At 49.0% G+C, this 16,064-nt stretch overlaps 1 protein-coding gene across 4 annotated transcripts in view; it reads right to left on the bottom strand.

The window, feature by feature from the left end:
* The window catches only part of LOC119164196 (T-complex protein 11-like protein 1), a 42,584-nt gene that overhangs the window by 7,277 nt on the left and 19,243 nt on the right, over positions 1–16,064 (bottom strand). For all 4 annotated transcript variants that reach the window (XM_075871195.1, XM_037416327.2, XM_075871198.1 and 1 more), the window contains one exon: positions 3,838–4,058. In XM_075871195.1, coding sequence (XP_075727310.1) covers positions 3,838–4,058 — 221 coding nt within the window. The remainder of the gene's footprint in view (positions 1–3,837; positions 4,059–16,064) is intronic.

The following is a 16,064-nucleotide window of genomic DNA, read 5'->3' as shown; positions in this document are numbered from 1 at the left end:
CGAGGGACCGTCTTCTGGCGTCAAATGCGAGAAGGGCGAGAGTTCAATTTCGTCGGCGGCACAATGAATGACGGCGTCGTTGCAGGAGAGAAAATCCCATCCGAGGATGACGTCATGAGAGCATGCAGGAATGATGATGAATTGGGCGACATACAGAACGTCCTGAACGACAACGCGAGCTGTACAGCCTGCTGTAGGATGAATACTATATGAGCTAGCGGTACGAAGGGACAACCTAGAAATCGGCGTCGTCACTTTTGGAAGCAAGCGACAAAGGTTTTCGCTCATAACTGATACCACAGCTCCAGTGTCAATAAGAGCAGATGCATGAACACCGTCCACAAGCACGTCAATGACATTAGATGCGCGGCTCTGAGGACTTTCACAATGCGATAGCGTTGCAGTCCTTGCTTCTGGGACTGCGACGACTAGTTTTCCCGCTCATGAGCAGCCGAACTTAGCCGCATGGGGGACAGAGACCGACGTTGTGGAGACGGCGACCTTCGAGCAGACGGACCTGGGCGAGACAGTGGCACAGACGGCAGTTCGTCATTATACGAACGGCTAAGGTGGCCAGCAACAGGAGAAGAAATGGGAGCCGGCTGTAGTCGAGAGCAATAACGGGCTACGTGACCGGCATAACCGCAAGCAAAGCAGATGGGCTGGTTGTCGGGTGTGCGCCATCGGTTTGCCGGGGTGGGTCTCGCCCAGAACGCTGGCTGGAAAGGGTGCATGGTGGGCTGAAAATGAGGCTGAAGGGTTGCGCCAACATACGCAGCCGGCGTACCCACTACAAAGGACGGAGGTCGTGCAGCAGCTTCGGCGTAAGTCAGTGGTGCAGGCGCTTGAACGACTGAAGGCGGCCTTGCGACCACTTGGGCGTAACTTGGGGGCGCAGGGGCCGGAAGTTGTTGTGGGTGGTACGCAGGCATGACCTCCGCTATTTTCCTGCTCAATCGCTCGGCAAATGGGTGGATGGGTGGGTGGATGGTAGTTGCCGATTGTTGAACAGCCCGTGGGTGGGCAAAGGGAAGGAGAGAGAACTGGTGCACGATTTCCTCACGTATGAAGGACTTGAGGTCTGCCAGCAGCGCCACCTGATCACATTTCGCCTCCAAGCCAGCAAGCCCTGCATCTCGTGGTGTGGAGCAACGGGTCATTGAACGCTGCCGGCAGAGCTCCTCGTAGCTCTGGCACAGCGTGATGACCTCAGCTACTGTGCCTGGGTTTTTGGCAAGCAGCATCGTAAAGGCATCATCGTCAATGCCCTTCATGACGTTCCGGATCTTTTCCGATTCGGACATGCTGTCGTTGGATTTCTTGCACAGGTCCAGGACATCTTCAATGTAACTGGTGAATGATTCACCGGCCTGCTGAGCGCGTTCGCGTAAGCGCTGCTCGGCTTGCAGCTTACGAACAGCAGGGCGGCCAAAAACATTGGTGATAGCGGTCTTGAAATCTGACCAGGTTGCGAACTCGGACGCGTGATTGATGTACCACAAACTTGCAACGCCCGCAAGGTAGAACACCAAGTTTGTCAACTTGCCGTCCTCGTCCCATTTGTTGGGGACGCTCACGCGCTCGTAAATGGCGAGCCAGCCCTCCACGTCAGTGCCATCGGCGCCCGTGAAGATGGGTGGATCGCGGATCCTGGGGACAACGGGACAAGGGGGTGGGATGGGAGGAGGCGTTTGCTGAGAGGCGTCGTGGGACATAGTAGATTGCAGGGTACGTGAGCGTAGTTCCAAGGGCATCGAAGGGGATCGAAGCACTCTCCACCAATTCGTTATGGCGTTTATTAGCCAGCACAGAGCGAGTATTATACCCAATGGCGACAGTAACGGCCAAGCACGGACTCTCCGCGCAAGCGGCCTTCTTTTTGGGTAGACCCACTAGAAAGCACTTGAGAGTTCGACCCATTTCAGTGTTCGGCGGCTTCTCTACATTATAAACATATTTTACTTGTGAAACTGTTTTAATAACAAGAATATTGACATAATAACAAGAATATTAATTTACTTCACAATAACCAACAATCTGTTGCTATATCAGTAGCCATTATACTATACAGCTTCAACTGAACAATAAATTCACAAACCCAATTTGCACACTGCTACAAGGCACAATTCCTATGGGAACTTAAAGATGGATAGAGAAACATGAAACGTACAGAGGTAAACACATGTAAAAAGAACAGATATACACACGAATGAAACCATACGAACACATACAGAAACGGGCAGAATATACCTGCCTGTTTCAGCAGAGAACCAGATATACCGTATTCACTCACATAATACTCTCACTTTTTTTGGCGGAAAACCGATGCAAAGTTAGGCATTATATGATAATGACAGATGCCGTAGTGGAGGGCTCCGAAAATTTGGACCATTTGGGGTTCTTTAACATGCACCCAAATCTGAGCACATGGGCCTACAACATTTCCGCCTCCATCGAAAATACAGCCGCCACAGCCGGGATACGATCTCGTGAAAATTTATTTGAGACGCAAAAAGTGCAAGCAAATAGTCGAGAATTAGAATACCATACACAAAGCTTGTGAGCGTTTCGGGCGTAGTGGTAGAATTCGTCGCTCAACAGGAGCCCTCGAAAGGTAAGCGTAGGATGTCAGTATTGAGCTCATGGCTATTTAACAGAATCGTCTGCAGTTTCCTTCTGAAGAAATAAAGTTTACCATCAATCCCAGTTCTAGCCACACGGCAGGCCCAACGCGTCTTGGTGGCTTTCAGCTGCCGTCACCAGTAGCGAACACAAAACTCGTAGACTCCGAAGGGCCTACCGGCGACACCGTTGCCGTTGTTTAGTACATAATCTATCACTTTCAACTACAAAGCAGCCGTCTTGGCAGCTGTGTAGCTTCAGTATCGCCTTATAACATGACAAGATTACCGACACAACATACAAAACACGCCGCAATGTGCACTTGCCACTTTGGCTTGGCTTGAATTGGATTGATTCTCCATGCAATATTAGTCCGCTTGATGCTTAAGTGATGGCACCAGATGGCTGCGCTACCATCATCAGTGGCTGAAACGAGCAGACGACATTATTGCGGCAGTTTTCGAGGTGCGATAATTACTCTAGGAATAAAATAAATGGTATTTTTGTAGGGCAATGTGGGGGTGCGATAAATATGCGTGCGCGAGGATTGGGCGAGTAAATATGATACACAAAAACAGGAAAAGAAGACACATTACACAAACATGAGCTATCAACCAAAAATTTTCACTGTCGCAAAAAAAAAAAGGGTGCCCCGGAACCGAGTCTCCACAGGTAAGCCTTATGCTGTTCTATCTGTTCCCCAGACTGGGTAGATTTTCAGTTGATAGCATTCGTGCAGTCTGCTCCTCTTTCGGGTCCGTGTTTCCAAGTCTTTATTCTACAATGAATCCCTACAACAAGCCCGGCTTTCTGAGATTAAAGCGTATCAACAAGTCACTTTGATTAGCTATTTCGAAAAGCCTTACTATGGACGTTGCATACTATGAACGTATTACAATGAATGTAATACGACGGATGCTGCATACACCACAAGAGTTCATTGGGCGACAGAAAAACTTCACACAGTTTTGGATGATCTACTGTGCAAGAGTTATAACTTTGTGTAGATAAGAAACACTAACCTATGCACCTTTGTTTTCCGCAGCCCATTAAGGAACGAATTGGCAAAAATTGAAAAAGTGTAGTGAGTGCACAACACTGAATAGAGGTTTTGCACAAAAGAAAAAACTAAATTAAATTCAACATCAACTAGCATTTCATACTTTCCCGCAAAACTCCAAGTACAAGCATGCGGAAGACAGCCGCTCCTCTAACCTGAACAGCGGCACAACCTCCTTGATCTCGAGCAGCTCCTTGATGCTGGCATCTCGGATTGGTGCACACATGCGAGCCATCAGCGAGATGACGTGTCGTGCATAAGCAAGGAAGTCCAAGGTGCCGTGCTCAGCCTGCTGGCGGATGAGCTCGATGTCGAGCACCTGCTCGATCTCCTCGCGAAGCCGCTTGCTGTGCGGCATCAGCAGGTGTAGCAGAATCTGAAAGCACACATGAAGCGCACAATATGAAGTAAAGACAGTCCTGTTTGGGCAGCAAGCCGTGTGTTTGAGATCTCTGCTCTGGCCAGCACCCATGATGCAACTGTACCATTATTAAGGCGAAAGCCTAATTGTTGTATCACCGCCGGGGCACTGTCCAACGGAGACACAACAAACTGGCAACAAGATGAACAAGAAGCAAGCAGCTTACGTACTTTGTCGGCATCTTCCGCGGATGTTCTTCGCGGATTGCCACCTTTTTGGGTGCATTTACAAGGCACCGCCCTACTTGCGCGCTACACGAAATGCGTTAGGCCTACTGCGGCTACCCCTGCATATTTTACCAATGCTTGCTGGCACCAGTGACTCGCCAACGCATACTGGCGACTTCCGCAATTGCTCCTTTGCCATTCTTGCGAACTCCGGGCGCCCCTCCCGTGCCTTTGGGCCAAATGGCGCCGTGTCTTTCAGGCATACGTCAACATCGCCACCAGAAACACCCCCCGCACCACTCTCAAGCAGAGTCTACTACTTAACGCACTACTTATATCTACCTATAACTTTAGCAATTTTGGTTCTAGGAGGGTCAGAGTGGTGTCTATTTGTTCGTGAAGATACAAGGAGTTCAACCGCTACAAATACTGCTATTACAAACGAAAATTTTAAATTTTAGGAGCGGAAAACAGTGTGAATCTGTGAAAACAACAACAGTCGGACCACGTGTTTTTTACGATCGCTTGTAGCTTCGTTAATATTCTACCGGGAAACTTCTTACTTATAAAGTTGAAAGTCCTTAGGGTAGACCTGACGCTGCTGAAGTTTGATTAGGCTAGGTTTAATAGTTCCAGAGTTATTTCACAATCAAAATTAAGCCTAATCACTAAAAAGATTAAATTGGTAATATCACCTCGCAAACGCATTTAAATTTTGTCCGCTTAATATAATAATAAACCGTACCCCATAGGCTACCAGGAGGCCCAATTCAGTACACTCTAGGCCCTTAATTAAGGTGGTAATCAGCAAAAAGCTCGTTTCATTAAAACAAATTTTCAAAAGGAGCTACAAACGCCACCGAAAAATAGCTAATATCTTCTTTTAGAACACAACAGTCCGGTTTTTTCCGTGTAAAAATAATTTTGATAGCTTAAGGTAACCGGAAGATACAGAGTTAGAAAGAATATAACGAGAACCGCTAATAAACGTGTGGAACCCTCGTCTTCCCTCGCCCTCGCTCAGAGGAGGAGGGTGGCTCACAGCTCGGGAGAAAGGTACGCCCGTCAGATCAAAGTCTTGAACCACGTTTTTTTTTTTTTAACGATTGCTTTTAACTTTACTAATAACCTACCGGGAAACTTCTAACTCATACAGTGCAAAGCCCTAATTGTAGACCTGTCGCCGCTCAGGTTTCATCAGGACAGGAGTAATAGTACCGGAACTATTTCGTGACCAAAATTAAGCCTAATCACTAAAAAGATTAATTTGGTAACATCACCTCACAAACGAATTTGAATTTTGTCCGCTTAATATATTAATAAAGAGCACCCCATAGGCTAATCGGAGGCCCAACTCCGTACTCTCTAGACCCTTAATAAAGGGGGTAATCAGCAGAAATCTCATTTCATTAAAACATTTTTATAAAAATAACCACAAACTTGACTGATACACCGCTGAAACCTACATTTAGAACATAACAATCCGGGTGCGGCGATGGCGTAGTGGTTAGAGCATCCGCCTCGCATGCAAGAGATCCGTGGTTTAAATCCCGGTGCTGCGCAGTTCCCAACCGGAAAAAAAAAAAATCCACGTGTTGATGGAACTGCATTAAGAGGCCTGGGGTGCGGTCTCACCGGTAACCACCGCCAGGAATGCACTCCCTCACCAGAGAAGGATTGTCCACCCTGGTGCAGTATCTGGCCACTAGCTCCCACATGCATACGTCAAATAACTCACGACCCTCAGTCCCCAGCAGCTGCGAAGCAACTGACCATGGCGGCGGTCAGATCTGCAACGCAGCAGAGGGTGCTAAGAATCTCTGGACTACAGGCCACCATTGGAACCTGAACTTGGCAACATTTAACGCTAGAACCTTATCTAGTGAGGGAAGTCTAGCTGTACTATTCGAGGAGCTAGAGGGTGTTAAATGGAATATAATAGGGCTCAGTGAGGTTAAGAGGACAGATGAGGCCTATACTGTGCTACAGAATGGGCACGTTCTTTGCTATCGGGGCTTGGCAGACAGAAGAGAACTGAGAGTGGGGTTCCTAATTCACAGAAACATAGCTGGCAACACAGAGGAATACTATAGCAATAATGAAAGGGTGGTAGGTATTGTAATTAAACGGAATAAAAGATACAAGATGAAGGTAGTACAGGCTTACGCGCCTACATCCAGCCATGATGACGCTTCAGTTGAAAGCTTCTATGAAGACGTGGAATCGGCATTGAGTAAGGTAAAAACACATGTAACGAGGGCAGTGGGCATGGAGCTCGAATATAGAAAAGGAAGAAGACTTGCTGTGATCGCAGGCTTGCGTTCAGTTAGCCCTTGCGCTCAATAAAGCTTTCGTTCGCCAAGTCAACTCCTGCTGGTTCAACACCCCGTTTCAAGTGGTGGAGGTGCTGGGTACATCTGGTCCTCACCCTGGAGCTTCGTAGCCGCACACTCCAACCACTTTCTGCGATGACTGATCCAGGACCGTCTCAGGCCGCCACTCCAGCTCTCGCACCCATACCTGTCTTCTGCGCTGGCGCTCTCCGGCAGCGCAACCCCCCAATATTTGGTGGCACAGAGGACCAAGATGTGGACAACTGGATTGTCGAGTATGAACTGGTGAGCGCGTACAATAAGTGGAACGCAGCCGATAAGCTCACAAATGTGAATTTTTACCTGACCGACGTGGCGAAACTATGGTACAGAAATCATCGAGGTGATTTCAGTACGTGGTCGGAATTGGCAAAAACCCTCTCGGAAGTCTTTGGACGTCCTGCTGTCCGCCGCCTTCATGCTGAACAGCGCTTGCGTGGCAGAGTACAGAGAACAGATGAGACTTTCACGAGCTACATCGAAGATGTGCTCTTCCTCTGCCAGCTCATCAACCCGACTCTGGATGAGGCAGGCAAGATAAAAAACATAATGAAAGGAATCGACGATGGTGCATTCCAAATGCTTGCTGCAAAGTGTCCCCAGACAGTCGCCGAGGTGATTCAGCTCTGCCAAAGTTATGATGAGCTGCGTAGGCAACGTGCTTCCACACGTTGCGCTGCTCAAGGCACCGCGGACCTTTCATCCCTCGACTATCGCCATGACACTGCCGACCACTCTGCTTTAATGCCACTCATACGCGAGGAGGTCGCCAGGCAGCTATCTATAATCACCAGAACTACCGAGCCGATGGCACCCTTATCGCCTTCGCTTCGTCAGGTCATTGAATCGCAAGTTGCCGAAGCATTGCCGCCAGCTCCGGCTCCACCATCTGTTACCGCACCACTAACATATGCAGCCGCTGTTGCTCGGCCACGCGCTCCATCGTCTCCGGCTATCTACGAAGCAACTCGCCACGTTTATTCGTCGACGCCACCTGCCCACCCGTTGACTGTCCCGTCTCCGGCTGTATACGAAACAACTCGGAACGTTTATATGAAGCCGCCGCCTGCACGACCGTTTCCGGTACCTTATTCGGCGACAAGTGCCCCTACCGTCAGCCAATGGCGCACTCCGGATAATCGGCCAATATGTTTTTCATGTGGCATCCCAGGCCACATAGCTCGTCACTGCCGCCGTCGCAGCTTCCCTTCTCATGACATTGCAGGGGCCTCACACTACATGCCCATTCAGCCGCAATATCCCGTTCCTGCCGATCCACCTCTAGACGTACGTACCGTTCGCCGCCCATCCGGCTCAAGCCGTTCGCCTTCTCCTCGTCGCAGATCCATTTCTCCAATGTTACGTCGCAACAGCCCACCGCGAGGGGAAAACTGACGGGCGCAGTTCCGGAGGCAAGAACTGCGTTGGCAGCGAAAATTTCAAGACCTAACTGCTGTCCCCCGAACGAAATCGAACTCTATATTGATGGCATAAAGGTGCACGGACTTGTTGACACTGGAGCTGCCGTATCTGTAATTAGCGAGAAACTGTGCCGAAACTTGAAGAAAGTGACCACGCCACTTACCGACCTATCTTTGCAGACAGCTACGTCCCATCATATTCAGCGTTCAGCTTTGTGCACTGCACGAGTCGTCATTCAAGGTGCGATGTACGTCGTCTCATTTGTAGTTTTATTCCGTTCTTCGCATGACGTTATCCTTGGATGGGACTTTCTTTCGTCAAATTCTGCTTTGGTCGACTGTGCTCGTTCCGAACTCGCATTATCTGTGCCGTGCTATGACCCCGACGATGGCGCTTCGTGTAGAGCGTTTGCTGCTTCTGACATTGACATTGCGCCTTTCTCAGCTGTTGTTGTCTCGGTGTCACGTGCCTCCCCCCCGAAATCGCCTGTGTTGTTTATGCCATCGGTCCCATCTGCGTGCCGTCGAAATATCATGCTTCCGTTTGCCGTCGTCATTTTTCGCAATGGTCACGCTGCCATTTATGTGTGCAATCCCTCGGACAGCCCGTCATCCTTACTACGTGGAGAATGCCTGGGAAGCTACGAACCTTGCGAGTGCATTCTTCCGGCTACTATACCCGATTCAACCGTTTCACTCCCAATTGTCACTCCTACCAATGCGCCTAATGATGCTCTGGACGTATTCTCGGATGCCATCGACTCTGAGCTCGCACCAACTCAGCGCGAAGAAATTATAAATCTTCTTCTCCGCTTTCGTTCTTCATTCGATCGTGACCAGTCAGGCTTAAGCCGAACCTCTGCGGTCGTTCACCGTATTGACACCGGTCAACAAGCCCCACTAAGGCAGCGTCCGTACCGTGTGTCATCTGCTGAACGCCGTGTCATCGACGAACAAGTGGACGACATGTTGAAACGTGGCATCATCGAGCCCTCCAACAGTCCCTGGGCTTCACCGGTTGTTCTCGTCAAGAAAAAAGACGGATCCATCCGGTTCTGCGTTGACTACCGCCGACTCAACAAGATAACGCACAAAGACGTATACCCTCTGCCGCGCATCGATGATGCTTTGGACTGCCTACAAGGAGCAGAGTTCTTTTCTTCGTTAGATTTACGCTCCGGCTACTGGCAGGTGCCCATGGCAGAGAGTGACCGCTCGAAGACAGCCTTTGTAACACCGGATGGACTATATGAATTCACCGTTATGCCCTTTGGCCTCTGCAATGCGCCTGCCACTTTCGAAAGAATGATGGATACCGTCTTGCGAGGTATAAAATGGAAAACGTGCCTCTGTTATTTAGACGACATTGTGGTATTTTCAAGCGACTTTGCAACCCACCTCAGCCGCCTCGAGCAAGTTCTTACGTGCCTTTCAACGGCGAGACTTCAACTTAACTTGAAGAAATGCCACTTCGGCGCTCGCAAGCTTGTAATTCTCGGCCATGTGGTTTCTAAGGACGGCATTCTCCCGGACCCTACGAAACTTAATGCAGTCGCGGCGTTCCCAAAGCCAACCACCGTCAAAGAGCTTCGAAGCTTCATCGGCCTATGTTCTTACTTCCGGCGCTATGTCCGCAATTTCGCATCCATTATCGCCCCCTTGACCAATCTTCTTGCCGGAAGATCTGATTTGTCAGCGTGGTCGCAGGCGTGTGATGATGCATTTCAGGAACTCCGACGGCTTCTCACCACGCCTCCCATCTGCTCCAACGGAGCTTCATACAGACGCTAGTGGTGTCGGGCCAGGGGCCATACTGGCCCAACGCAAGGATGGCTTTGACGAGTACGTCGTTGCCTATGCCAGCCGCACCCTCAGTAAAGCCGAGAAGAATTACAGTGTAACTGAAAAGGAGTGCCTTGCCATTATTTGGGCAATTGAAAAATTTCGGCCTTATTTATATGGACGTCCGTTTGATATTGTGACAGACCACCATGCGCTTTGCTGGTTATCTTCACTAAAAGATCCTAATGGTCGGCTCGCTCGTTGGGCATTGCGGTTACAGGAGTTCGATATCCGTGTTGTCTACCGTTCTGGCCGTAAGCATTCCGACGCCGATGCCCTGTCACGTTCGCCATTGGCTTCAGAACCTGTCGGCTCGCCTATCTCCACCAGTGCTGCCTTGGCCATCAGCATTTCGGACATGCCTTCCGAGCAACGCAAAGATGCTTGGATTGCTTCTCTTTTGGACTTGCTCTCAAACCGGACGCCCGCTCCAGTTTCCAGGACGCTTCGCCGTCAAGCAGGACACTTCGCTATTCGGGATAACCTGCTTTACCGCCGAAACTACAGTTCGATGGGTCGTAAGTGGTTGCTCGTCATTCCCCGACATCTGCGCTCTGACATCTGTGCCACGTTCCACGATGATCCGCAATGTGGCCACGCTGGTGTGTTAAAAACATACACTCGCTTGCAGCTGCGGTACTACTGGCGCGGTATGTACCGTTTCGTTCGCCGTTACGTAAGGTCTTGCCTTACGTGCCAGCGACGCAAAATGCCCACTCAGCATGCCACAGGTCCCTTGCAGCCGTTGCCATGTCCAGCACGAGCTTTCGATCGTGTCGGAATCGACCTTTACGGTCCGCTTCCCTATACTTCGAGTAGCAACCGCTGGGTCATTGTCGCTATCGACCACCTAACGCGGTACGCTGAAACAGCTGCGTTACCTCCTGCTACCGCAAAAGACGTTGCGTGTTTTATACTGCAAAACCTGGTTTTAAGGCATGGAGCACCTCGAGAGTTACTAAGCGACCGTGGCCGCGTTTTTCTCTCCGATGCTATCAAAGCGTTGTTTAGCGAGTGTCGCATCATACACCGCACTACCACAGCCTATCATCCGCAAACTAATGGGATGACAGAGCGTTTTAATCGTACACTTGGGGATATGCTGGCCAAGTACGCTTCATCAGACCAGTCAAATTGGGATAGCATACTGCCTTTTGTGACATATGCTTACAACACTGCAACGCAAAGCACCACTGGATTTTCGCCTTTCTTTCTTCTTTATGGACGCGAGCCATCATCAACAATGGATACTATTCTTCCTTATCGACCGGACCCTTCAGAGATGACTACCGTTTCTCGAGCAGCAGCACACGCTGAAGAATGTCGGAAGCTTGCTCGTGCGTTCACGTCACATGACCAGACGCGCCAAAAACATCGCCACGACGCATCAGCCACGCCTATGAGCTTTGCACCGAACTCACTGGTGTGGTTATGGATTCCTTCTACTCCTCCAGGACTCTCCCACAAGCTTTAGTTCAGGTACCATGGCCCTTATCGAGTTATACGCCAAACATCCCCTGTCAACTACCTGGTCGAGCCGCTGGATGCATCTCCTGACAAGCGCCGTCGGGGACAAGAAAATGTACACATTTCTCGGCTCAAGCCATACCATGACCCTTCTGTGTACACCTGTCCTTAGGTCGCCAGGATGGCTCCCTCATCGCCCGGGGGTGATTGTAACGAGGGCAGTGGGCATGGAGCTCGAATATAGAAAAGGAAGAAGACTTGCTGTGATAGCAGGCTTGCGTTCAGTTAGCCCTTGCGCTCAATAAAGCTTTCGTTCGCCGAGTCAACTCCTGCTGGTTCAACACCCCGTTTCACACAGTATACTATAGTGATGGGCGACTTTAATGCAAAGGTAGGGAAGAAGCAGGCTGGAGACCAGGCAGTAGGAGATCATGACATCGGCAATAGAAACGCCAGAGGAGAGCTACTAGTAGAATTCGCAGAACGCAATAATTTGCGAATTTTGAATACCTTCTACCGAAAACGAGAAAACCGCAAGTGGACATGGAGGAGCCCTAATGGCGAAAATAAGAACGAAATAGACGTTATAATGACTGCACACACAGGAATCGTGCAAGATGTGGAAGTGGTTGGCAAGGTACGATGCAGTGACCATAGAATGGTACGGTCTCGAATTCGCCTAGACTTGAAGAAGGTGTCACACCGGTCCTGTTAATTAGGGAGGCGATCGCCGGGCTAATTCCAAGGGCCGAAAAATTAGCCCCCCGAACCGCACCACGAAAGCGTGGACAATTTAGAAGTGGTCCTTTTTGGCGCGCCAGTGGACGCCGGCTGTGGCCCAAAGAACAAGTCAGAGCCGAGAGTTGATAAACAAAACAAATATTATATTCTCAAAAATGGTAGATCGAAAACAATACACAAGAATGCACACTCCACAATAGTTACATACAATAGGTCACCAATCAAACAACGTACTACACAGTACAATCAGCCACACTCAAAACAACGGACACAGACAACGATACGCACTACAATGCAGTCGCATGCATTGAACCACCAAGACACTTAAAGACTAAAGAGATAGAAAACCTATCCAGTCCAAAGTTCTTGGAACAAAAGTCTGGATGATACTCTTCCGAGAATCACTCACTCAAAGTCCAGCATTGTTGTCGTTCCGCGCCCTCGAAGTTTCTCTTCCAGGAAACCTCGCGTCTTCAATTGGCCACTCTCCAAGCTTCAAACTTCTTCGCCCGAACACGTCGGCTTCACACACGCAGCTGTCGCCACGCGTCTTCGCTCGATAGCGGTAAACACACACTCTTGTCTGTAGCTCGAGTCATCACCCCTCAGGTGGAAATCGTCTTCTTCTCCCGCTTTGTCTCTACGGACAAAACCTTCGCTGACTACACGGCGGTATACCCTACGCGCTCTGGCGCTAACTTCCGTCTTCTCCTCCGAAGTTTCTCTTCCAGGAAACCTCACGTCTCCTCCTGCTTTGTCCCTACGGACAAAACCTTCGCCGACTACACGGCGGGATACCCTACGCGCTCTGGCGCTAAATTCCGTCTTCTCCTGCTCTCTCGTCTCGGCCGCTCGATTAAATACCTTCTGCGCGAGATTCCAGAAGGTTCTCGTCATTTCGTCGGCGCGATACGCAGCGAAGGCTGGGGAGAGGGCGAGACGGTTCGAATGCCCTCCGCGTCGGATGACTCAACCCGGCGTGACCACGCCTCTCTCCTTCTAGAAATTTCCAGTGCTTGCTCGGCCGCCGATGTGGGGTGAGGAGGTTCGTCGGCGAAGCCACGCTTCCGAGAGGAGAGGCTCGCGCGCCCGGGGAGCCTTTAGATGTTTGTTTTCTTTTCCTTTCCTTTTCGTTGACCTCGCGGCGTCACTCCGGCGGTTCGTCGCAAGAATTTGGCGGCGCGCCCATTTTTAGCGCTCGTTCTGTGACAGAAGGAACGACAGAAACTGATACGCAAGAAGCCAATCAATGAGCTAGCACTGAGAGGGAAAGTACAGGAATTCAGAGTGTCGCTGCAGAACAGGTACTCGACTCTTAGTGAGGAAACCAACCTTAGCGTAGATACAATGAATGATAATCTGACGAGTATCATTACGGAGTGTGCAATGGAAGTTGGAGGCAGGGTAGTTAGACAGGACACTGGCAAGCTTTCCCAGGAAACGAAGAACCTAATTAAGAAGCGTCAAAGCATGAAAGTGTCAAGTACAACAGACAAAATAGAACCGGCAGAGCTTTCGAAGTTGATTAATAGACGTAAAGTATGCGATGTAAGAAGGTATAACATGGAGAGAATTGGACACGTTCTGAAAAACGGAGGAAGCGTCAAAGCAGTGAAGAGGAAACTTGGGATAGGCAAAAGTCGGATGTATGCACTAAGGGACAAAGAAGGCAAAATAACTACCAATATGGATAGGATAGTTAAAATAGCGGAGGAGTTTTACAGAGATCTGTACAGTAGCCGAGACAACCACGACCTTAATACTATAAGAACTAGCAGTAACCCAGATGAGACCTCACCAATAATGATAGAAGAAGTCAGAAAAGCTTTGGAGAGCATGCAAAGAGGCAAAGCTGCTGGTGAGGATCAGGTAACATCAGATCTGCTGAAAGATGGAGGACAGATTGTGTTAGAAAAACTAGCCACCCTGTTTACGAGGTGTCTCCTGACGGGAAGGGTACTAGAGTCTTGGAAGAAATCTAACATCATCTTAATACATAAGAAAAGAGATGACAAGGACTTGAAGAATTACAGGACGATCAGCTTGCTCTCTGTAGTATACAAGCTATCTACAAAGGTAATTGCTAACAGAGTAAAGAAAACATTAGAATTCAATCAACCAAAGGAACAAGCAGGATTTCAAACAGGCTACTCAACAATTGACCACATTCATACTATCAATCAGGTAATAGAGAAATGCTCAGAGTATAACCAACCACTATACATAGTTTTCATAGATTACGAGAAGGCGTTTGATTCAGTAGAAATATCAGCCGTTATGCAGACACTGCGGAATCAGGGCGTAGATGAAGTATATATAAACATCTGGAAGAAATCTACAGGGGATCAACTGCTACCATAGTGCTTCATAGAGAAAGCAACAGAATACCAATTAAGAAGGGTGTAAAGCAGGGGGACACAATCTCCCCAATGCTATTTACCGCGTGCTTACAGGAGGTTTTCAGAAGCCTAGAATGGGAACAGTTAGGGATAAGAGTTAATGGAGAATACCTTAGTAACCTGTGCTTTGCCGATGACATTGCATTGCTGAGTAACTCAGGGGACGAATTGCAACTCATGATTACGGAGTTAGACAAGGAGAGCAGAAAGGTGGGTCTCAAAATTAATCTGCAGAAAACTAAAGTAATGTACAACAACCTCGGAAAGGAGCAGCGCTTCGAGATAGGTAATAGTGTACTTGAAGTTGTAAAAGACTATGTCTACTTAGGGCAGGTAGTAACCACAGAGCCTAACCACGAGATTGAAGTGACTAGAAGAGTAAGAATGGGGTGGAGCACATTCGGCAAGCACTCTCAAATTATGACAGGTAGATTGCCACTATCCCTCAAGAAGAAGATATATAACAGCTGTATCTTGCCGGTACTTAGCTATGGAGCAGAAACCTGGAGACTTACAAAGAGAGTTCAGCTTAAATTGAGGATGACGCAGCGAGCAATGGAAAGAAAAATGGTAGGTGTAACCTTAAGAGACAAGAAGAGAGCAGAGTGGATTAGGGGACAAACAGGGGTTAAAGATATCATAGTTGAAATAAAGAAGAGGAAATGGACATGGGCCGGGCATGTAGCGCGTAGACAGGATAACCGCTGGTCATTAAGGGTAACTAACTGGATTTCCAGAGAAGGGAAGCGGGCTAGGGGGAGACAGAAGGCTAGGTGGGCAGATGAGATTAAGAAGTTTGCAGGTATAAATTGGCAGCAGCAAGCACAGGACCGGGTTAACTGGCGGAACATGGGACAGGCCTTTGTCCTGTAGTGGACGTAGTCAAGCTGATGATGATGATGATGATGGACACTAAAAAATGCACAGGACCAGGTGGAAAACGGAGACGGGTCTCGGGACGAACTCAAGCAGGATGAATACATCGCAGCACTCAGTCTGCTAGAGAACCATTTCAAGGCTCTAAGCAATGAAGTCCTAGAGCGTCACCACTTCAATATGCGCAAGCAAATACCGGGGGAATCAGTTACTGACTACGTTTCCGCTTTACAGACAATGGCAAGCAAATACAACTTTGCCGCTTCCGCCAATTCTATGGCCCGCGATCAGCTGTTGAGCAGAATAACAGCACAAAATGTGCATTGACGACTCTTGCAACTGGGTCTTACCTTTACTTTACAGCAAGCAATTCAAATTGCAAAAGAAAAGGATTTTACCGACCTCAAAATTCAGGAATTCACAAATGCACAAGTTGAGAAGATCGGGTTACATCCAGGTCCACAAGATGGCCACCAAAAAGAAAAAGTATGTCCGACGGCCTCCCCGACAGAATTCGGCAGGAAGACAACATGGTCCTGGGCGTCACGAATCCCATCCTTGTCGCTAGTGTGTTGTATCGCCGCTGGGGCACCGTCTGACGAAGGCAATGTGCGCATCAGCGCCGGAGCACTGTGAAGAACGTCACGCTAGGCCGAGAACTGGGAGGGGACTGTTT

The sequence above is a fragment of the Rhipicephalus microplus genome, chromosome 8 (genome assembly GCF_043290135.1).
Source record: "Rhipicephalus microplus isolate Deutch F79 chromosome 8, USDA_Rmic, whole genome shotgun sequence".
In the NCBI taxonomy this organism is placed as follows: domain Eukaryota; kingdom Metazoa; phylum Arthropoda; class Arachnida; order Ixodida; family Ixodidae; genus Rhipicephalus; species Rhipicephalus microplus.
The sequence above is the reverse complement of the archived record's forward strand: the minus strand, read 5'-3'. Positions and strand labels throughout refer to the sequence as shown.